Raw genomic sequence first — 23,237 nt, forward strand, 5'->3', positions numbered from 1 at the left:
AATGACCTCCGCCATTCTCAACCACCAGGAAGCACCTAGCTATGTCTTAACATGGGCTACTTAGAGGCTAGAGACAAGGGAGGTAAGCATACCTTTGGTCCTTCCCACTTGCCAAAACAATAAAAAGAGAACGACAGAGAAATGTCTTCACCTGAGTCATATAATGACAGTTGTTCAGTAAGTAGAGCCACTGGAGCTACAACAGAAGCCAAGCACTATTGACTACAGGAACTAAAACAGTAATTAAGCTATTGTTTTCCCAGCCATTGCTCTTTGGAGTTTCTTCTCTATATTTCACATCTCTGCCTACAATCTATGCTGGTTTCAGTGGATTTTTTTTTAAGGAAAAACAAGCCAATTTTTAAAAAGAGACTTTGTACTATAGTCATAAAAGGAAGACAAGTATCACCTAACACAAACTGGGGGGAAAAATACACACTATGGAAATAGGACAATGTAATTAATTTCTAGTTAAGCTATCACTGCCTGCTAAAAAAGAGCCTCGGGCAGCTCTTTTTATGGGTAAAATGAGCAAATGGTGAAATTGCATTAAAGACTTCCTGGTAAGATGCCAAGATATTCCCACTGTGAGACTTACCATTTAATACCAGATCTGTAGGTCTCCAAACTGGCCTCCTTCCCACCATACCTTCTTCACAAAGCCAGAGCACAGAGAATGCAAGATTTCTAGCTCTCTGTGTTGTTTCTTTCCGCTAGCTACTCTTACCCAGAAACTCTTCCTCCACACCAGTCTTTCTACCGTTGGCTTTATTCTAACCATGTCCCACCATTTCTATGTCTCCACAGGTAAACGGCAAAGATTTATCCAGAGCAACTCATGACCAGGCTGTGGAAGCTTTCAAGACAGCCAAAGAGCCCATTGTGGTCCAGGTACTGAGGAGGACACCTCGGACCAAAATGTTCACGCCACCTGCAGAGTCGCAGCTGGTGGATACAGGCACTCAAACTGACATCACCTTTGAACACATCATGGCACTGACCAAGATATCTTCACCCAGCCCACCTGTGCTGGACCCCTACTTGCTGCCAGAGGAGTAAGTAACCCAGTCGTGATTCAGGAACCTGGTAAAATAAATTAAATGTTAAAATTTAGGGCAAAGTTGACTTTGTCTGTTCCGTGCAGAGAAGAAAATGAATACATCTTACACTTTTCCTCCCCAAGTCGCCTGTGTTTAACTTTATTGTTTATAGATGCAATAAATTGAGTCCTGCTCAAAACTACTCTGACATATTAATGACTTTATTATAACCCTGCAGCAGAGTTATTCAAATTATATTCTCAGAACAAAATTACTTACAAATGTTGTAAAAGTTGTTTTGAAATAAAATTTAATCACCGCAAATGGTAATTTGCAGATTTTTGTAGCTCTCACTGGAGGGAATGATGCCTGGGCTCAGAAATAAACAACCAAGCAAGCCGTGAGTGGCAAGAGCCCCAGTGGCTATGCCCTCCGCTTCCGTGGGTCTCATTTCCAACCTGCAGCCAGGCCCTGAGCCCGCGCACGTCCCTGTCAGAATTGCCTGGGCCAATTAAATAGCAGCTGTGTGATTCAAACACATTTCTGCATGACTCTGCCTTCCTGCTTTATGTAAGAAACATAGAACCTTGTAGTCAGACAAACCTGATGCTCAAACTAATTCCTGGCTGTGGAAGTTGGGGAATTGGGGGTTCGTTTTCCTATGTTGTACGCAAATGGAGATAAAAATCATATTGATCTCATAGGACAGCTGAAGTATTAAATGAAGAAATGTGTGGGAAATCCTTAGCGTAGCATATGGTAGTGGTGATCATTAATTTTGTGATGGACATAAAATACTCAAGAAAAAGTGAAGAGTAAGAAACTTTCTGAGCTAGATGGTTGGCTTAAAGAAGTCCTATTAAATGTAGCTCTCTCCTGTGACTGGGTATCCAAAGGCACACATTCCCTGGCTGGCACAAGACATCCATTTCATCCCAGCTCTTCGGGATAATTGACTAGATGCATTGCTTTAAAGGGCGCTTTCCCTTTTGCAGGGAATCCTTGAGCAGTGCCTCTTAAGTTTCTATTAGTAACCCAGTAGCCACAGTGAGCCCACATTTCCTTTGGTTCTGTCAGATTCCAGCCAAAGGTTTGCCTTTCATCGCATGGGTTTAGTGGTGAGCTGTCAGCAGCTCTCAGCACTAATTCCCCAAGCTTGACCGAAGCAAGCTTTGTTGTCACTGACACTGTACCAGGGGAGGGGACAGGGACCGCCATCCGACACGTGCAGTGTGCAAATGGGCTAAAGGCTGTGGCCTCCCTTATCTCTCGCAGCTGTTCCTCCCGCACAAACGGGGCGCTGCACTCTCAGCACCTGCTGCTCGCTAAGGTGGCGGTGGCTGGTGGAGAAGCAGGGCTGTCAGACCTCAAGTCCCAGTTCTGAGCGATGACACTGTAGTGGTAAGCAGTCCTGGGAAACAGCTGGCCCATTCCCTAAGTATGGCTGTTCAAACCAGTTATGGGAGAAGCCAGACTGCCACAGTCTCACATTATTGATGAGGCTTCTCAGGCTACCCTCAGAGGTTGAACTCTCACAGCGACAGACCTTTGGGATGCCAAACCCCTAATTTCCTCTTACGTCTTGTTAACCTGACATGACATTCCCCCAGGGATGACTTGGGAAATGTCAGAAGAGACCAGAGGTCAGGCCTTGCCCGGTCTGGCTGTGAGGTCAGGCAGCACCCAGAGTGAGCGTCCGGCCGGAGTGGGGAGCATTGAGTGGATGTTTGCAGGCCCAGCCCTCTGAACAGTATCCTCAGGTCTAAAAGCCCCTTAAGTGCAGGCAGTATATTTGCCCAATGGGTCTGGAAAATTGAAAGCCAGCCCTTGCTTAAATGACCACTCAAATCTGCTCTGTTGTCTTAAGTGCCTGGGAGGGATGACCAGAGCCCCTTAATGGCTGCCTGACCTTTAAGAACTGGGGCAGGCTGGGTCCCCAGCCAACAGCAATCCAAGGCAGCAATGTACCACTCGCCTCTGTTCTGTGGACTCAAAGCTCCTTCAGAGCTGCCAGCTGGCAGATTTTCATTCCCTTTGCCTTTGCAAGGCTCTGTTCCACTATGGATGTTTCCAGAAGATGGCTCCTGGCCTCCTAGCAGCATGAGTATATATGTGCACACACACACACACACATACACACACACACACACCCATATGCGTTTATGTCTGCCTGGCTGTGCCTACCTTACAGGCACTATGTAATGCTAGTAACACATTTCTTACAGTCCAGACAACTCAAAAATTCACTGTTCTAGCTGATAGTATAGCAGTTTCCATCACCGCCCTTGAGACTGATGGCCCAGGTCAGCATGAATCTCTGAGCATTGCCTGAAGTCGAGCCTCCTTCTCCTAAGAGATAAAAATCAAATGAAGAAGCAGGCAGCAGGAAGTATAGGCCTGTCTCCTGTCTCCTGCCCAGAGAGGAGTTAGAAATGAGTCACCTTGAATCGCATGATAGTGGGCTAGCAGATGGATTCTGGAAAGAACTAAGTCATCCATCCTCGCCTTGTGCCTTGCATCTTAACTCTCCCTGAGCAAATAAAGTCTAAGGGGTAGAAACATTAGGATAGAGGCCCCGACCCCCATGGACAGCCACATCCCAGGGGAATGGACATGGAGCTAACTGTCAGCTTGCTGGGAAGGACAAGATATGGAAGGGGAAATCATGAATGCCAGACAGGAAAAGGCGGTGGTTCAGGGCTCGTTTCACTACTTGTAAGTGATGCTATGACACATATAGAAAATGGACTATTAATTCAAAGATTCAGAAACCCCTATGTAAAGTGAAAAGGAGTTACTGTGGAAGGCTCCACCTGACAAGATGTGATGAGGGTGATTTTTAAAAAGTACCTGATTCTGGAAGCAGCTCCTTAAGGAGTATTTATTGTTCCTTAGGCACTCCTCAGCCCATGAATACTATGATCCAAATGATTACATGGGAGACATGCATCAGGAGATGGACAGAGAGGAGCTGGAGCTGGAGGTAAGTAGCACACCTTTGTCTCCTTTTGAGAAGTCTATTGGACACATAGAATGTCATGTTCTCTACAAGCACAATCAAGTTTATGATGCAAGTGGAATGATGAAAAGCAGAACCCACTTCAGTTGTGCACTTGAAAGGGTACAGCTGGATTTTTCTTCCCTCCTGCAGTTCAAAACAAAGCAAAACAACCAGGCTGTTTAAAGATAGGGCCAGTTCTCAGCACTGGACCCCGGGACATCTGCACATCCTGTATCTAATGCAAGCCTCCTCTTTCTGGGCATTTATGTTCCTAACCGCATCTTCCTCAAAGACTAATACTCAATAAGTGAACGATGTGAGTGATTATCATATACTCCAAATAGAAAGGGCCTGTTCCCAGAGTGAGTCTCTCCCTGCAAATATGTTCTGTCTATAAGTTTCAAGAGATTTACTGTTCATTGAACCTCCATGGTATCTGCCAAATATGAGCCTTTCTGCCTTGTGATTTTTGGGGGGGACAACCATGTATCACCAGTCTGTTGTTGCTTTTTGTTTCTCTTTAGTCAAATCAAATCAACTAAGGTAGCAAGTAGACTGTCAGCACCCACTGCCCTAAATAGACAGTTCATAGAATTAAATGCACTGGATACCAGTAGTACCACTTCTTGCTCTCTATATGTTTTTCTGGAAAAATTAGCTAATATGAGTAATATTAGCTAATATGACTAGGCTAATGTGATTCTTTCTACCTGAATGGAGGAATTCTCAAGCAGGCACTTCTGAAAATCTCTTGAGTCGGGCAGGAAACAGTACCCCAGGACCTTGTTGTTTAGAGTATGGTGCCAAGATAGGCAGGCTGGCCGTACCTGGGAGATGTGAGAACCACGGAATGTTGATTCCAAGACCTCCACAGCCAGAGTGTGTCATTTAACAAGGTCCTGGGGCCCTGATACACCTTACAGTCACCGAAGCCCTGACTGAGACACCAGCATCTCAGATGAAGACAACCAAGCCTGGTGTCTTTTTGTGCTCCTTCCTGAGTCACAGTGTCCCATCCATCATTCACCTAGCATAGACACCAGTGCCCACCACACTGTCCCTGCCGAGTCACCAAAGACTAGAATTGGCTGAGCTCCTTGGAGAAAAATGACACTGACCATTAGACTTTGCATAAATAAAAGCAGAGATAAAGAAACCAAGTGTCTAGAGAACTCCTGGTGTGTTTTACACGAGACTTTTGACACTGTGAACTTTAGAGCCATGCTTCAGGTCTACCCATTAGCTTTTACAGAGCATCTGCTACAAAGTTTGTCAAGGAAAGACAGCATCAGACAATGACCACCCTGCTTGCTTTAAGGAGCTCTCCCACCCATTGGCACTACTGGACATTGGCTTTTAATTCCTTAGAAAACCAGAATGTGGCCATCTGTAGCCCCTTTGAGGGGTGCCCTGGTTCCACACTGGATGGGAAGGCTCCTTTCCTTGGCTGGCATGCACTAGCCAGCTCACAGCCATTCTTGAACTGTCACCATTTGTCTGTCTCCGGCCTGCCTTGTTCCAGCTGCTGGATATGATTGCAGAAGGGTCAGGTTTATTTTCAAGTAAAGCACCATTCTCCAAACGGTGCTCTTCACCCCCACTGAATAAATACAAAGTCAGCACCTCTGAAGGAACAACCCGTTCCACCAGCGTTCTATGCGAGGACAATATATATGAGCACACTGGGATGTTACTAAAGCCAATGCACAGAGAAAAACAGATGTTCTCTCTCTTACAGTACACAAAATGATCATATTTAGGTAAGTGTCAAATCCCTGTTATTGTGAAATTGCTTAGAGTTCAAGGGATTATTCCCAAGTATACCCCAAGGGTTAAGCAGCCAAATAATTACCCATAAATTTTCAGGTACTGAACACCTGCTCTAGGTCTTCTTATAGGCAATTATGAAAGGCAATGGATGTCGGAAGAAGGCTTTTCCACTCTTCTGTTCTTTTAATTTCCCTGGTGACTCAACAGTAGCATCTTAGCTGGGGCTCCAAAGCTGCAGCCTACCCATATTGCCTTGATGATGTCGTCCTGAGAATGGAATGAAGAAGGAAGCTACCATTTTAACAGGGGCTAAAGTGACCTCCCCACCTGAATTCCTAGACTAAATGGAAATTGGGATTGTCCTGGAAGTGATGCAGGGGGCTCCAGCCAATTTAGAAATCTCTCACTGTGGCTTATGAGACACAGAGCTAAAGAACTGTATTAGGGAGCCTGGCCAGGGGTCTGCCCCGCCTCCACTGAGTCAGCCTTCTAACGACTCGTCTATTAATCACCATTATCTCCTTACCATCTGTCTCCCCCAGCAGCATACTAGAGCCATGAGAGACCAACCCTTGTCTGCCTCCTGCCTAAGTAATGCCAGGCATAGAGAAGGCACCAAATAGTTAGCCACCTAAAGAATTACTGAAGGAAAAAATGTCTTTGTTACCCTACCTCAAGTGTAAGGTCCTTAAGGGAAAAAAAATGCAGTCTTTTTAGAGACATCACTACACATAGCACCATGCAGGCATATAGATACTGGTGAGGTAAGTTAAAGAAGTATGCAAAGCAGTCCTGGACCAGTTAGGTGAAGAGCAATGCATCAGTGGCCAGGCCTCTTGGAGGTGAATAAACCATTCATGTTATGTTTGCAATCCCTTCTGATTCAAGTGGCTGATGCTGTAACAGAGAACTTTAGTCACAAGATAGAATGGTCCTCTTTATATTCCTAATTGGAATAGCATGTCCATTCCGTCTACAAAGTAGGCCTAGCTGCTGGTGTTTATCAAATAGTCCATCTAGACCAGAAAGCAGCAACAGGACACCAGCCATGCGGGTAGCTTTTATCCAGATAATGCTAATACATTATTCATAGTAGTTTGATTAATGGTCTTCGGTGAAATCTTATCTCCATCATCATAGACAGATCTGTAATGATAACCTCGATCCTTTCAGTCAAGAGCTTATTGGTGTAAGGCTGGCTCAGAGGCAGAAAGCAATATTGAGATTTTCCAAACCGCTCAATAAGTGAAGAATTTCACCTTCCATTGAGCCCAAATACTGTGTCTGATTTTAAAATTGTGAAGTGACTTGCTACCTTGCTCATAATTCACACAGCTAAGCTTATTTCATTTGATCCTTCACCTGCCACACAATCTCAAGTTCATGTGTTCAGTTTTAGTGAGCACCTACTATACACAGCATTTGAAGCTAGACATTGCATTTATTGTACAAGCCATCCTCCCACTAGCCATGGCTTATCTCCCAGCTATGGTTAACCAAAGACTTGTAAAGATCCAAAGACAACAGCAGCTCTTCCACTGTTGTTTCTCAAGAGCTTCTGGGTTTCTCAAGAGCCTCTTCTAGGTCTAACCATAAACCACGAGCACAGCCTCTTTTCTGGGGTATGGGACCACTCAGAAAAACTGAACAGCGAGGGTTAGGCTGTGTCCTAAATGATGATTCTCTGGCTTTTATTCAGCTTCTAAGATGGTATAGTCCACCACCAGTGTATCCAGCATCAGTGTTAAGTACATTCCTAAACTCTAGAATAATATCCTTTGCTTGGTTATCACTCATGATTTGCCATCATCGGTTTGTCTGATAGACTCATCCTTTAAAAACAGACCAATGGGGAAAAATGATGAAAGGGGCGATATCAATCAAGATGCATTGTACTGATAAACTGATTTGGTGAATGGCAACTCCTTTGTACAAGTACTTGAAAATAACAAAAAAATCTTTATTTTTAATTTTATTTATATATTTGTATTATATTTAAGTATTTGTATAAGCTTATACAAATATAATTTTTCATAATTTTATAAAAGGTTATATTTTATAATTATGTTCTAATTTATAATGTTATATTTTATAATTTTAGGTGATAAATCAAACTGTTCTATATTTACAAGTATAAATTATATTATCTAAAGTATGTAATTTAAATATAATTATATAATATAAATTGTATGATTTATGATTTATAATTATTTCTTAAATATATAATTTATAAATTGTCTTTTTTATTATCTTGAAGTAGTTGTGCAAAGGGGTTACCATCCAATAAATCAGTTTATAAGTACATCACATTCTGACTGATACTCCTCTCATCATTTCCTTCATCTCTCCCAACCCATCCCTGCCCTCAAGTTTCATAGGTTATACTTTGAATATTATGACTGCAATTAAATATAATCAGGGAAAGAAAACAGAGAAAACTCAAAAATAGCAGAACTGAAAGAAACGCATAAATATAAAAACATAGACCACCTCCAAGATGGTACCATGGTCCCAGAGTGTACGCCGCTGCCATTCTTAGGTCTGTTTTAAAGATCGGGTCCTCAGGTTTTGCTTCCAACCAGTTGGCCTGTGGAGTGGATTAAGAGTCAGCACCTCCTCCTCCCTCCCCTCACAAGTGCCTGTGTCGCCTGGGAGCGGAGGCTGGCTGGCCACTTATCTATGTGAAGGAAGGAATTTGGCCCTGTTACAAACTGAGAATGTGACAGGGACAGTTCTGTTCCTGAGAGGATTAGTGATTTGAGTTGAAGGCTAAAGGTGCTGTTGAACTCTGCTGCATTGTGCTATTGTGAGGGTTCGTGTTTTCTAAGACTATTCTCACTAGGAGAAACCCTAGAAATAGAGCCACCTTGGCCTCCTGCCGAAGCAGGAAGCAGTTATTAAGCATTTGCAGAGAATCGACTTCAGCTTTGAGTATCTGTATCTAAAGTGCTTGGGACCAGAGGGCTTTGGATTTCAGATTTTGGAACATTTGCACATACGTAATGAGGTATCTAGCCGGGATGAGGCTCAGGTGTGTACATGAAAATGTGTATGTGTCATAAAGATCGCTTTAGATTAGGGATAACCTACCTGTACTAGTTTGCTAACTGAACATGGAGGAAGAGGCAGCAAACTAAGTGTGTAAGGGTGCACAAGTGATCCTCCACTTAATTATCAGTGATGCGGGTAGAAATAGTCCAAAGTTCTCACCACGTGACCACTCTATTTGTAGCAGGACAATTGGTATTTCAAAGGACTTGGCATTTGCCATTATCATTATATATTATCCATTTACCCATGTTTACAATGGGTTCTAAAAACATTAGTTTCCAGACAAGGCAACTAAATTACCAGAAATTTGTAGTTTTAGTAAATGTGAATTTACTATACATTACTAGAGCTATAATTAGGCAGTCACTGAATTAATGTATCAGTGATCGGGAAATAAATTAAAGGTGTCCTATTGAGGCATTGATAATGTGCCCCCTGTACCCATAACCACAGGCAAGCAGACAGTTATTACACATAGTTATTACACTGCAGCTTACTGTGGGCTTTCTGCGGATCAGGAGCCAGGCTAAGAGGCCATCCTACCCTGTCCAACAGGAGCTAGTGATGGAACAGAGCTCAGTTTTGTAAAATAAGCCTCTGACTGAACTTCTCAACATAGGTAGAACGGGGATTTGTACACAGGTCTACATGTTTTCCTAAGGGAAACTGAGTTCCTTTCGGGGAACCCAGCATGTCCTCCCAGAGCTCCTACAGTTGTCAAGGTTCTGACTTTACCCTGGAATGCAAACTAATTGGCTCTACAGTATCATTTCCTGTCATCACAAGCCTGTGTTTGGGCTCACTTTGCTTTCCTCTTATTTAATTTGTAGTAATAGCAGCTGAACCTCCTTCCTCCACTGTAAATATCAGCGCTGTGGTGGAAAACATTAATTGCACACTATCACTCTACTCTCCTTTCTTGGATCAATTTTGTGTAAATCTGTTTGCAAGTTCTGTGACAGAATATTAAGGGAACACAACGTGAAATAATCTAGCCGAACACACTGGAAACATTTGTACTGAAATGGAGAGGTGGTTTGGAGTATGGAAATATCATTGTTTGTGGCAGACATTGAAGAAATGCTTTTTAAAAGCCCTACCCCTGAGGTCTTGACGCTGAGTAAAATATGGGTAATTTTTCTTTGGGAAGATCAATAAAATAACTATTTTCAAAATGACTTTATATTGACTGAAAGGTCAGAAATGCCCTGGGCATTGATCCCATGTCCATAATCACTTTTTTGTTCAGTAAGTTAACTGGCTCTACACAATCGAATGCAAAGAAAGCCAGTTCATCATTTATAAACAAAATATTTTCAAAGCATTTGACATCTTGCCAGCTCCCAGTGCCTGCCTGCGTCTCACCAGCAGTGCTTGCTTTGTCTAGGAAGTAGACCTCTACAGAATGAACAGCCAGGACAAGCTGGGGCTCACCGTATGCTACCGGACAGATGATGAAGATGACATTGGCATTTATATAAGTGAGGTACAAAAAATGAATTCTTTAACATTATAAGGTGAAGCCCCAAAGGGTGGGATTTTTGTCTTTTGTTTGATGTGCTCACCAACCCTAACTCTAGCTCCTCCAGAAGTCTTTGGAGAGACACAGACAGATCACCTGTCTCCTTCATCACACACTAGGGAACTGAAGCTGAACAGGAGGGTGATGTCCTAATGTCAGCACATACGGCAGAATTACCCTGGAGAAGGTTCAAATCAACCATAAAATGGTGCCATTTACATGGTTCTGGTGTTCAGCCCCGAGGGAACAGCAAATTTGTGTTTCCTAACTCATGATCCTTGAGCAGAATGGTTCATAGAGTCACAAAGACATTTTAGTCTCTCCCTCCCTCTCACCCTCTCTCTAATTTTGGTGGCATGTATATAAACTATATGCAAACTATATATATATATATATATATATATATCATTTAACAGTCTTTTATAGGTACTGATGAAATCCCTACATGAAAGCTGTTTTGCTCTTCATAGAAAATAAACAAAAGAAAACAGTACCAAGCAACTGACTTCACTATCGATTCTTTACCATGAATGCCCTTCCTTGCAAGGACAGAGATGCAGTTTCATCAGAAAATAACAGCTGTCTCTGGATGACGCTTGGCATTTTGTATCATGGTCTTTTAACACATCTCTCCCATACACATTCCCATTTGTAGCAATTCTATTCTTGAAATTATTCCCCAAATTTAATGTAAGCAGTTGGTACAAAATAATCAAGGTAGGGTTGCTAGTCACCATAATGGGGGCCACCTTTTAACCTGATCTGCATCCCTGATTGCCTTTTAATTACTAAGTGTGCAACAGGAGTCATCTGTAAACCCTCAGGTTTGCAGAGCTGTGCGGAATTCTGTGCAGAACAGGACTGGCAAGCAGGAAGCTAACCAGAGGCAGGCCTTGGAGTCAGATTGATGCTTGTTCCTCTAACTCTACCCAATACTAGGTCTCCTTTACATCCATGTAAAAGCCAAGGATGGGCATCATTCTGTGTTAAGGATGGCTTTGGAAAATGCACTTGCTTATTTTCATGCACATCTGGGGTCATGCTGAGAGAGGTCTGCTGTCTGTTTCAGATTGACCCTAACAGCATTGCAGCCAAGGATGGGCGCATTCGAGAAGGAGACCGCATTATCCAGGTAGGTTTAACCTGGGGGCCTCTTTGTATACCCAGAACCAAAGAACCAAGCGGCTCTAATAGAGGATATCCAGGAAGTAAAAGTTAAAGGACAAAGGGGCATAAAGTCAGACAGGAAAGCCAAGCTAAGTCAGAGAGTGAGGTAAGAGGGTGCTAGAAGCTCACACCTATAATCCTAGCTACTCAGGAGACTGAGATCTGAGGATCATGGCCAAAGCCAACCCAGACAAGAAAGTCCTTGAGACTCTAATAACCAAAAAGGTAACGTGGAGCTGTGGCTCACGTGGAAGAACATGAGCTTTGAGTGAAATAGCTAAGGGAGTTTGAGCTCCAATACAGGCGTGTGCGCGCACACACACACACACACACACAGAGGTAAACTAAGGAGTAAGATGTGGAGGGACATCTGAAGACCACGGCCCCACCTAAACAGGGCCTTACCAAACACCAGCCAGTGTGCTTCACGTTGGTTCATTCTATAGGACCCAGAGTCTGACATCACAGAAATCAGGCCCACCATTTTATGGCTTGTGACTCTTTAATTCTCAGTTTTTGGTGTCTAAAAGATTAACTTTAGACCAAGAACTTCAAGATAGCCATTGTTATTAACATGGGAACATCCCTGGCTAATTTTCCAAAATGATCACAAAGTCTTACATTTAAGGACTCAGAATTCAAGCATCTTGTTCTTGCCTCTAAGGTAGCGTGTGTGTGTGTGTGTGTGTGTGTGTGTGTGTGTGTGTGTGTGTGTGTGTGTGTGTGTGTGTGGAGAAGGGGGAAGGGGAAGAGGGGGAGAGAGGGAGAGGGAGGGAGAGAAAGAGGGAGGGAGGGAGGGAGAGCGAGAGAGAGAGAGTGTGTGTGTCTTGGATTTATACCCAGGCTGGCCTGGACCACAGCCCTCCTATTTACAATGTAAGCCACCACACCCAGCTGAAATCGAGATCCTTGGCTTCATTAGGTGAAGATGAGGCACAGCTCTCTGCCTCCTCTCACTTAGAATCCACTGTGTTTTTCCCATCATGTATCCTGGCCCAGTTTGGATTTCCTTCTACGTTTCCCCAGCCTTGAGCCACAACCTCAGCTACAGAGACTCCTTCTCTGGGAAGGAGATCTTCATTCTCCAAGGGTCAGAATCCACAGAATACCATCTTTTTTTTATTTTGGGGGGGAAAGAGGTTGCTAGTCTTTATAATTAGAGAGAGAGACCCATCTGAGTTGCAGATGCGGTCCGCCATGTGGCATGCCTCCCTGTGGCAGGGCAGCCCCGTGTCCCCCAGGAATCAGGACCAGCCACATCAGCCAGGAGAATCTCACCTTTCGCTGTGTCTGGGTTCCCTGGCATGAGATAGCAACGCCAGATAACAGGCTTGGCGTTCACCTCAGTGTTCACCTGAGACCTGCTGAGCTCCACATCTCTAGGGCGTACAAGCAGAAATCCCTCTAGAAGGTTGTCCAGGCTAACGTGTCAAACTGTAACTGTGAAACGCTGCATAACTGCATCCCCTTCTGTGCTCTCCATTTACCTCATTTCTCTCATCAGACCCATTGCTGCCTCTCCCCCCACCCCTACATTACTCAGAAGCACCTGTAATGATGCTTCCATGTGCTCCACTTATACTCCTGCCTGAATGTGCTGTCAGAGTAAAGCTGAAAGATGCCCTCTGCCCAACAGCAGTTGTGTCACTTTCTAGGATTTGCCACATCACGGTCACCCCATACCCTATACCTGTGGAGGGTCACATAGAGTGGAGAAGCTGTATCAGCAAGGCCTTTCCTTCCCCAGATCAGCATTGTTTTCAAGCTACCTGGAACTTGTGTGTTCCAGCTGTGAGAGGTAACCAATGCAGACCTGAAATAAGATACAGTTTCTTTGTACAATCTAACCAGGTTGTCTCCCCACCCCCACATCTTTTTTTAGATTAATGGAATAGAGGTACAGAACCGTGAAGAAGCTGTGGCTCTTCTGACCAGTGAAGAAAATAAGAACTTTTCATTGCTGATTGCAAGGCCTGAACTCCAGGTGAGTTGGCTTCCTGCAGGTAGAACTGCGTTTGTATTTCTAAAGTCAAAGTAAGTCCCCAGCCTTGCAGAACAGTGCATTTAGTATTTAGTCTGAACTTGCAGGTGCTTGCTTCCTGGGAAGGGTAGCTGAACTTGCTGTGAGTTAGAAGCCATACACAAATGGACATAGCTGTGTTCTTGAAACTTTTTTTTTCTTTTTGTGCCTTCACTGGGGCTTGAACTCAAGGCCCTGTGCTCTCACACTGAACCTTTTGAGAAAGAAAACACATCTGGCAAGCTTGTGGATTCCGGACTGCCATGCTCTCCTAAAGGCAAAGAAGGTTTACTAGCTAGTTGGTGGTAAACCTACTTTTTTTGTTACGAGACCTAAAATAGTTGACATAGATTAAAAATTGTCACTGGAAAACAAACCACAACTAAACATTGGCAACATCCAGGTCAGGCCAGGTCAGTTTCTGACCTACAGCAAAGCAATGGAAAGCTTGCTTTCTGACTTTTAGAGGGAGACCCAGAAGTATTTTTCCCCAAGGTGATGTCCTGTCTTGAGAGAAGGGAGGGAAGGAGACAGGAAAGGAAGGGAGAACATGAAATTCAAAGGGAACTCTGCTAAGACATGCACTGGCTTCTTTCTTCGCCCCACCCCCACCCCCAGCTGGACGAGGGATGGATGGATGACGACAGGAATGACTTTCTGGATGAGCTGCACATGGACATGCTTGAGGAACAGCACCACCAGGCAATGCAGTTCACATCCAGCGTGTTCCAGCAGGTAACACCCCAGGGAGCCCCATACCCTGTGCAGCTGCAGAAAAATCTGCTTCCTCCATCTCCCTTCATGTTGCTAACGACCATCAGCAACCCACCCGCCTGGAAGATGGCAGGAAAACTGCTTAAGTGCTTTTTCCATTTGAACAAGATAGCTGATACTCTTGCATGTAAGCAAGAGTACATTTCTCTGAGCAAGCTTTTAAGGCTGAGCGACAGTACCCAGCATCACTGACACGATATTTGTCAGGAAAACATATATATATGTAAATATATATCATATATATGGTATATATATTTGGTATATATATATATGATATATAATATGGTAGGTAGATAGATAGGTAGATAGATAGATAGATAGTATTTATTTATACCTGTGTTTTTGGAGAGCCAGAGAAAATTACGTCATGTTTTTACCAAATAAAGCAATTTCCCTGATTAACCTGATGTGCCCAGAACCCTACTGCTCTTGGCGAGGGAACTGTCATACCCATAGCCAGTCCAATGACCCACTTGCTGAGTCCCCTGTGAATTCTATGCATCCTGCAACCATGCAACAGTCCATGCAGAACTGCCTTTCATCCCCACGTTAGGGATGAGAATCCACTCAGGTAATCTCATACCTCGTGAGGTATTCTCATAAGGACTGGCCAATTCTCCATTTGCCTGGAGACCTAGCCCTACATAATGTGATACTAGCTTTCGATATGTAGAGCCTGCCCAATGGGCAACATGTCCTTCAGGGGCAGTCAGCCTAGGGAACACCAGATCCCTCATTCATTCTTGTCGGTTCTGTCTGTAGAAGAAGCACGAGGAAGATGGAGGGACCACCGACACCGCCACCATCATGTCCAACCAGCACGAGAAGGACAGCGGCGTGGGGCGGACGGATGAGAGCACGCGCAACGACGAGAGCTCCGAGCAGGAGAACAACGGCGACGACGCCACGGCCTCCTCCTCCAACCCGCTGGCGGGCCAGAGGAAGCTCACCTGTAGCCAGGACACCCTGGGCAGCGGCGACCTGCCTTTCAGCAACGAGTCCTTCATCTCGGCCGACTGCACCGACGTGGATTACCTGGGCATCCCGGTGGACGAGTGCGAGCGCTTCCGCGAGCTGCTGGAGCTCAAGTGCCAGGTGAAGAGCGCCAGCCCCTACGGCCTGTACTACCCGGGCAGCCCGCTGGAGGCGGGCAAGAGCGACCCCGACAGCGTGGACAAGGAGCTGGAGCTCCTCAACGAGGAGCTGCGCAGCATCGAGCTGGAGTGCCTGAGCATCGTGCGCGCGCACAAGATGCAGCAGCTGAAGGAGCCGTGCGCGCGCGAGCCGTGGATGCTGCACCACAGCGCCTTCCGCAACTACAACACCAGCATCGACCTGCGCCGCCACGAGCTCTCCGACATCACCGAGCTGCCCGAGAAGTCGGACAAGGATAGTTCGAGCGCCTACAACACCGGGGAGAGTTGCCGCAGCACGCCGCTCACCCTGGAGACCTCCCCGGACAACTCTCTCCGGAGAGCGGCCCAGGGCGCCCCCACGGAGGCCTACGGGCCGTCCCCCAAAAATCTGCTCGCCATCACCGAAGACCCCGAGACCATCACCCCGAGTTACAACAACCCGGCCGCCAAAGAGCTGGACCCCGGCCTGTCTCCGGAGAGCAAGGATCACCGCGCCGGGGGTGGGGACGGCCGGAGCCCCAGCGCCAGCCCCCCGAAGCTGGGCGGCGGCGCCTACCTGTCCCCGTACCCCCACTCCCCGTACAAACACGCGCACATCCCCGCGCACGCGCAGCACTACCAGAGCTACATGCAGCTCATCCAGCAGAAGTCGGCCGTGGAGTACGCGCAGAGCCAGATGAGCCTGGTGAGCATGTGCAAGGACCTGAACTCCTCCCACTCGTCCACCGAGCCCCGGATGGAGTGGAAGGTGAAGGTCCGCAGCGACGGCACGCGCTACATCACCAAGAGGCCCGTGCGCGACCGGCTGCTGCGCGAGCGCGCGCTGCGCATCCGCGAGGAGCGCAGCGGCATGACCACCGACGACGACGCGGTGAGCGAGATGAAGATGGGGCGCTACTGGAGCAAGGAGGAGCGCAAGCAGCACCTGGTGAAGGCCAAGGAGCAGCGGCGGAGGCGCGAGTTCATGATGCAGAGCCGGCTGGATTGTCTGAAGGAGCAGCAGCAGCAGCAGCAGCAAGGGGCGGACGACCGGAAGGAGGTCAATATCCTCGAACTGAGCCACAAGAAAATGATGAAGAAGAGGAATAAGAAGATCTTCGACAACTGGATGACCATCCAGGAACTCCTCACGCACGGCACCAAGTCCCCGGACGGCACCCGGGTGTACAATTCCTTCCTGTCCGTGACGACTGTATGACTCTCATGTCTGCAGGGTGTACATAAGAGACCAGCTCCCGTTGGGGTAGATGAGATTCCTGCCTCGTTCAATGCGGCAAGATTTGGGGTTTGTTTGTTTGTTTGTTTGTTTTGTATATAAGATAACCGCAGTCATCGTGTGGATAGGTCAACCTGGCCACCCCCTACAGCTTCGGGTGTCACAGCGCTGTCTGAAGTGGAGGTTAAAATAATTAATAATAATGAATAACAATACACCCTTCCTGTCTTAGAAGGCAATATTAACAAACAGCTTTTTTCAAATAGCAATTGTACTTTTTTACTTGTTACCTTTTGCATAAAGTGTTTAAATTTCCAAAAAAAAAAAAGATTTTATTAAGCATACTTTCACAGAATAATTTGTTTAAACTATATTCTTATTGAAAAAAAAAGTTACACACGCTTTTTTGTTCCTGCCTAAAACACAAAAACAACTTCCAGTATGTATTTTTAATGGAACCCTATTTTATAATGTTACTTTGTCGATTGTCTATCATCCTTGTGGCCATTAATATATTAAGTGGGTCGAGGTTTCAACTCAAAACCACCAAACCCTGTATTTAACAATTTAACGCACATAATCAGACCAGCAGTGTTTTAGAGTTGAAATGTACCTTTTAATTTTTTTTTCCTGGTTATGGTTCTCAAGAGAGTGTCGCAGTTTTGACAGAAAGCAAAATTTCATGCAGCTTTTATGGAAGTTCAAAGCATGTTGGCAAATATTGCAACCTGTTGGGAGAATTTGCATGTACAGGAAAGTTGTCTGGTGGAGACTGTTTGTGGAATTTTAAGTGTTCATGGTAGTAAACCTTTGCTTTGTAGATTCAAAGATAACAGACTTATCCAAGCAATTTTCATGAAACCATTAGTTACAAACATTAAGTCAAAATGAAGTCAAAATAAATTATTATTTTCTATTTGACATGTTTGTATGTGATGCTTCATTTTTGTAGTTGTTCTTAAAAAATAAAAAGCCTTTTTTGCAGTGTTGATTTTCCCCCTTAGTTGTATTAACTAGTAGAAGGACTTGCATGTTACCAAAATCTAATAAGGAATTTTCCATGGCATCCTGCATTCTGACAGCCTATCTCAGGGAAAGGCTTAAACTTGTCCAAGAGCCCATCAATAAGAATGGTTGCAAACAACTTTATCAATCGAGGTCATTTTTACCATGAAATTTCTTTGCTTACTGCCATCATTAATGCTTTTCAGTAGTAACTAACTGATTAGCTGGGCTCTACTTCCCATTTGACATACAACGTGTACACAGACTAACAAGTCACCAAAATAGGTGGCTTCAAAACTTCTCTTTCAGACCGCAACAACTGCCAGAACCCTAAGAATGTTCTACAAATTATTCCCTAGTGATAATGTTTATACAAATTTCAGCTATAATACCTTCTGAAAAGTGACAATAAAGATGAGATTAGGAAAGGTACCATTTTCATTTGCCATGATGCCAGACATCTGGTTTACTCACTGATTTAATTGAAATTTTGATTGAAATGGCATGGTGTACCGTTCAGTGTGTTTTTTTTTCCTTTCAATATCTCAGACATCTAATTCCTCCCCTAGACCCCATTCAAATACAGATCCCTCCTTTGGGACCAGTATCTTAAGACTAATTACTAGTTACAATTGTCATAAAATAACTTAATGAAAATAAAACACTAAGATACTTATTCCATACTACTAGCATGTCTGTTCACTGCCTCTGCCAGAACCAGGCATTGCTAAGATAATTACATCTGCTCCATAATTCTAACCAGCTCTCCAAGGTGAAGCTTAGTATTCTCCAAGTTCAACTATTGCCACAATTGGATCCTCGGCTCCCAACTTTCTATCACCAGTTCTCTTACCTCCTAACCCTCTCTTCCTAGTCAATGTTACAAGATCTCTATCCATGGCCACCCCAGGCCAAAAAATAAAAACAAAAAATCCAGGAGGATATCACCACCCCCATCATCTCAACCAATAAAAACTGGTCATGGTAGTACTTTTCTGTCATCCCAGCTATGTGGGGAGGATCACAATTCAGGTTCACCTGGGGAAAAGTGTGGTGCTGTTGGAAAAGCAGAAATGGCAGGAGTGTGGCCCAGGTGGTAGAATGCCTTCCTAGCCTGAGTTCAAATCCCAGTACTGTCAAAGGAAAGTTGCAAGAGTCCTAAGAGTTGTCACTTAGTGAGCAGACTAGAGGAGGCAGGAAAATGCAATGCATTCATTACTAACCAAACTGAGACTTCAGACATAACACTTGGCTGCACATCTCTTAATCAGCCCATACAGGGGAGAAGTTGCATTCAGGAGCACAGTTAGCAAAACACACACACACACACACACACACACACACACACACACACCAACGGATTCCCCAGACTGACTGGCATAAGCCAGGAAACATGAATCTGCCATTTCTTCCATAAGCCCGTGTTCCCAAGCATCTCAGGGTGCAAGCCTTGTCAAGCAAGTGGGGCCCAGGTAGTTTTCTGGATAACAATGGGACACATCTTCCGCTGTCACTAACATTCCATGGCATCTACCGCACCAATAACTTTGTTCACAATCCCCGCTGCCAATACTTTATCGCTGAGCCTGGTGAGGAGTGTGCTGCGACTCATAGATTCTTGGCAGAAAATAATGTAATGTACCGATCACACACAAAGTACATACCATTTAGGAGGCTCCACAGAGCCTCCAAAGTCCACTCATAAGATTCCTACTCATGTGAGAACCCCAGGCTTAGACCTCCACAGGTTTTTCAGGTTGTTTCACACTGCATCGTACAGAGCCATTTACTCACTTTTCAATATCAAAGAATCCACACAATAACACTTTTTCCCATTGGAATTATATTGTTTGAGGCCATTAAAAGCCAATGGATCAAAGATAGGTGCCAGTGGCTCACACCTGTACTCGTCACTACTCAGGAAGTTGAGATGTGAGGCTTGTGGTTTGAAGCCAGCCCAGACAGAAATGTCTGTGAGACTCTTGTTTCCCATCAACCAACAAAAAGCCAGAAGTGGAGGTGCAGCTCAAGTGGTAGAGTTCTAGAGCAAAAACACTAAGGGAGAGTGTCCTAGCCCTGAGTTCAAGTCTTAATATTGACACACACTCGCACACATGTACACACACACTCACACACCATCTACTAATCATTACACCCTACACTCTTCCAAAACATTGTTAGTGGTTTTGCTCACAGCTAAATATGTTCACAAAATACAAGTTCAGGGGCTGGGAAGGTGGCTCAGTGGTAGAGCACTTGCCTTGCATGCATGAGGCCCTGGGTTCGATTCCTCAGCACCATGTAAGCAAAAAGAAAAAAGCCAGAAGTGGTACTATGGCTCAAGTGGTAGAGCGCTAGACTTGAGCTGAAGAGCTGAGGGACAGCGCCCAGGCCCAGAGTTCAGGCCCCACAACTGGTTCCCCTCCCCCCCAAAAAATACACAAATTCAATCATCTGAATCTCCATGGCAGCCACTCCACTGGCTGGCTGTCTCTAGTTTATGTCTAGAAGGAAAGAAATAAAATTTTACTAAAGCTACATTGACCAATAGAGTAGCAACTAGCCAATCTGGTTAAAAATGCTTAGTCCAGCTGGGCATTGGTGGCTCAGGCCTAGGATCCTAAAAGCTAAGATCTGAGGATCCCCGTGTGAAGCCAGCCCAAAGGTAGACAAGTCCAAGAGACTCTTCCCGCAAAAAGGTGGGACTGGAGGTATGGCTCAGGTAGAAGAACACCAACAGTAAGGGAAAAGCCAAGTAATAGCACAAAGCCCTGAGTTCAAGCCTCAGTACCAACATACCAACATATATTACATATGTGTGTAACACATATATACATATAAACACACCTGTATGTATCCATGTATATATAAATGTGTATACATGCCATGTGTTATATGCAAATAACGGATAGTCTATTTATGCATATGTATAGATATATATCCCAATATGTGAGGCCCATGGCAAGTTCCAAATACTACAAAGAAAATAAGTAAATGTAAAATAGAGTAGGTTTGACAAAAATGTTCTTAAAAACAGATTTCAAACATTTATTTTCTTCAATACAGACTTATGCACATTGAGATGTTTTGCACATGTTGGGTCACTTACACAGTTATGATCCATCTCTCTCTTGTGGTGTCACTTGGGTCGTGGGACCTTCCCATCTCCCATGCAGCTCACGTAAGACCACAACTGGGCCATGCTAGCCCCCAGTATGGAGCTCACATGTGCCAAACACTGGCCACAACTGGGCCATGCTAGCCCCCAGTATGGAGCTCACATGTGCCAAACACTGGCCACAACTGGGCCATGCTAGTCCCCAGTATGGAGCTCACATGTGCCAAACACTGGCCAGCCTTCCCTTCCTCAGTCTCAGAATCCTTCTTTGAGGCTAGAGGCTGTGTCAACAATGCAGACCCCAAGGAAAAACCCTACCCAGTGAGTGCAGAGATGTGATTTCAGTCTGGTGTTAAACCTTCACCTCTGACCACTGATCTTCTGTCAATTCCTTCCAGAAGCTCAGATGATAATATGTATAAGACATTCACAATTAGAATAAAAGAAATTGCTTAAGGTAATGAGCATTTCCCTTGGTTCCTCTGGAGTTCTAAACCACAGAATATTTTAACCCTCCTGACAAGAACACATGACAATGAATAAAAATAGGAATCTGGGCACAATTTAAGCTTTTCATCTTTACAGTGAAAACAAAGAGACCCCAAATAGCACAGATCACAAACAAACGAGTTAGGAGTGTGCAATGCCTACAGAATACTAGTTATAAACAAGGTTATAAACAAGTATGAAAACTAACCACATAATTATCAACTTACAGACTAAAGAAGTAGGTTATAAGTTCCTTGTTAGCAAAACTGCCCCCAAACCAAGGATGAAACCACAGTTTTGCTGTAAATAACTGCAACTCCCACTTTTATTTCTGTTTCCCAATTGTTTTACCATTTGAGGATTTCTGAGGAGCATCAACTAATTAAAAAGAAATTGCTAAAACGGGAGAAGATGCAAGAATTCTCATGGCAAATGCCGTTGTCTTCAGTTTTGATTAAATGTACATTCCCTTAAGCAGTTACAGAACGAAGTATGGTTCTTTGGATTTTGTTCAGATGGGTTTTTTCTGCTTAAATGATCCATTTTTCTTTAGCTTCCAGTTGTAACTAATGCTAAAAGGACATGGTCGACCGAGGGGTGGGGTATATTTTGCCTGAAACATGGCTTTCTTTCTCAATGGCAGAACACTCAGTATCACTTCAAAATGAAAGATGGAGAAGTAATGGCCCTTCCTTCAATGGGGATACTGCAAATTTAAATTTGCCCACCAATTTAGTGAGTCATACCCAAGTCCTGAAAAGCCAGATAAAACTTCCTAGACCCCATCAAGTTCTCTCAAAAACAATACACTAGATTTATATGGAATTGTGTGCTCAGTCTTCTGTTTAGTGTCCACCCCAGATAAGATGGGTTTGATTTAACTCCCAGGAGTCAGAGCCAGCCTTGTACTACCAGTAACCACGTAAGAAGCCCACACAGATTCCTCCAGCAAGAGTTCCTGTGTGCACACTTGGTCTTGAGCAATGGAGAATTCTCTCAGAGCTTAGAGTCTACTGGACAAGAGAACAGTAATGGAATCACTGTGGAATTGTGTGGAATCACCACACAAATGCCGACATGATTGAAGGGGGGTGGGGCAGTCAGACAATGTCACAGATTTCAGAGTGTCCTGAACTAATTGCAGCTGAGATGAATGAGAATTAATTAGGCAAAGACAATGGTTATATTCCAGGCAAAGAAACAGCATATACAAAGGCCCAGAGGTAAGAAAGGCCTGGAAACAAATAAGACAATGAACCAAAGTCAACCAACTAAACCACATTTACCTATCCAGGATTATGATTTCCATAGCCCACCATGAAGCACACAGCTATAGCTGGTAGTATAAATGTGTTTCCCCTGGCTCTTCCTACCAAGTCCTACCACTATCCCAGTGGAGAACCTGCTCTGCTTAGATGAGACCATTGAGGGAAAGAGGCAATTTAAGAGGTGCTAGTGCCACACTACTTCTCTAAGGACCCTCCCAGGACCACCTCTCCTAAACGGTGCCTTGCTGTGTGTAGCAAAGCGAGAGGTGGGGCCAGCCAATCAGATCTTCCTGTAAATGGTCTCCAGTGCCTCCTAAGTGGAGGCCATGGCCCCAAAGGCACTAAACAGCCACCTCCATAAAAACAGCTTCTCAGAGCCAATGATTTGGAAGCCAAGAGACTGAAAAGGGAGCTAAATAAATTCCTAATTAATGATCATCTCAGCTTTCTCATTTTCTAAGAAGTAGGGGGGTATGTGGAGTTTGTAAGTGCTGAAGAGAAAAAAAAAGTAGTAGTAAACCAGTTCATTGGGTTTTAGAGCTGAGACTTGTGGAAAAAGTAGACTTCAGGATTTGCCAGTTTAAATTGAGATGTATTAGAATCCCAGGCACCAATGTTAAAAAAAAAACAGCACTTTCATAAAGACTTATATTTGTTATT

At 44.5% G+C, this 23,237-nt stretch overlaps 1 protein-coding gene across 1 annotated transcript in view; it reads left to right on the forward strand.

The window, feature by feature from the left end:
• Nucleotides 1–17,584, forward strand: part of Pdzrn3 (PDZ domain containing ring finger 3) — a 218,738-nt gene extending 201,154 nt beyond the window's left edge. The window contains exons 4-10 of the mRNA XM_013010315.1: nucleotides 808–1,055; nucleotides 3,936–4,023; nucleotides 10,250–10,348; nucleotides 11,454–11,516; nucleotides 13,434–13,535; nucleotides 14,190–14,306; nucleotides 15,108–17,584. Of these exons, the coding sequence (XP_012865769.1) occupies nucleotides 808–1,055; nucleotides 3,936–4,023; nucleotides 10,250–10,348; nucleotides 11,454–11,516; nucleotides 13,434–13,535; nucleotides 14,190–14,306; nucleotides 15,108–16,679 (2,289 nt within the window). The 3' untranslated portion in view covers nucleotides 16,680–17,584. The remainder of the gene's footprint in view (nucleotides 1–807; nucleotides 1,056–3,935; nucleotides 4,024–10,249; nucleotides 10,349–11,453; nucleotides 11,517–13,433; nucleotides 13,536–14,189; nucleotides 14,307–15,107) is intronic.
• The last annotated feature ends 5,653 nt before the right edge of the window (nucleotides 17,585–23,237 follow it).

Source organism: Dipodomys ordii, unplaced genomic scaffold (genome assembly GCF_000151885.1).
Source record: "Dipodomys ordii isolate 6190 unplaced genomic scaffold, Dord_2.0 Scaffold12, whole genome shotgun sequence".
Lineage (NCBI taxonomy): Eukaryota > Metazoa > Chordata > Mammalia > Rodentia > Heteromyidae > Dipodomys > Dipodomys ordii.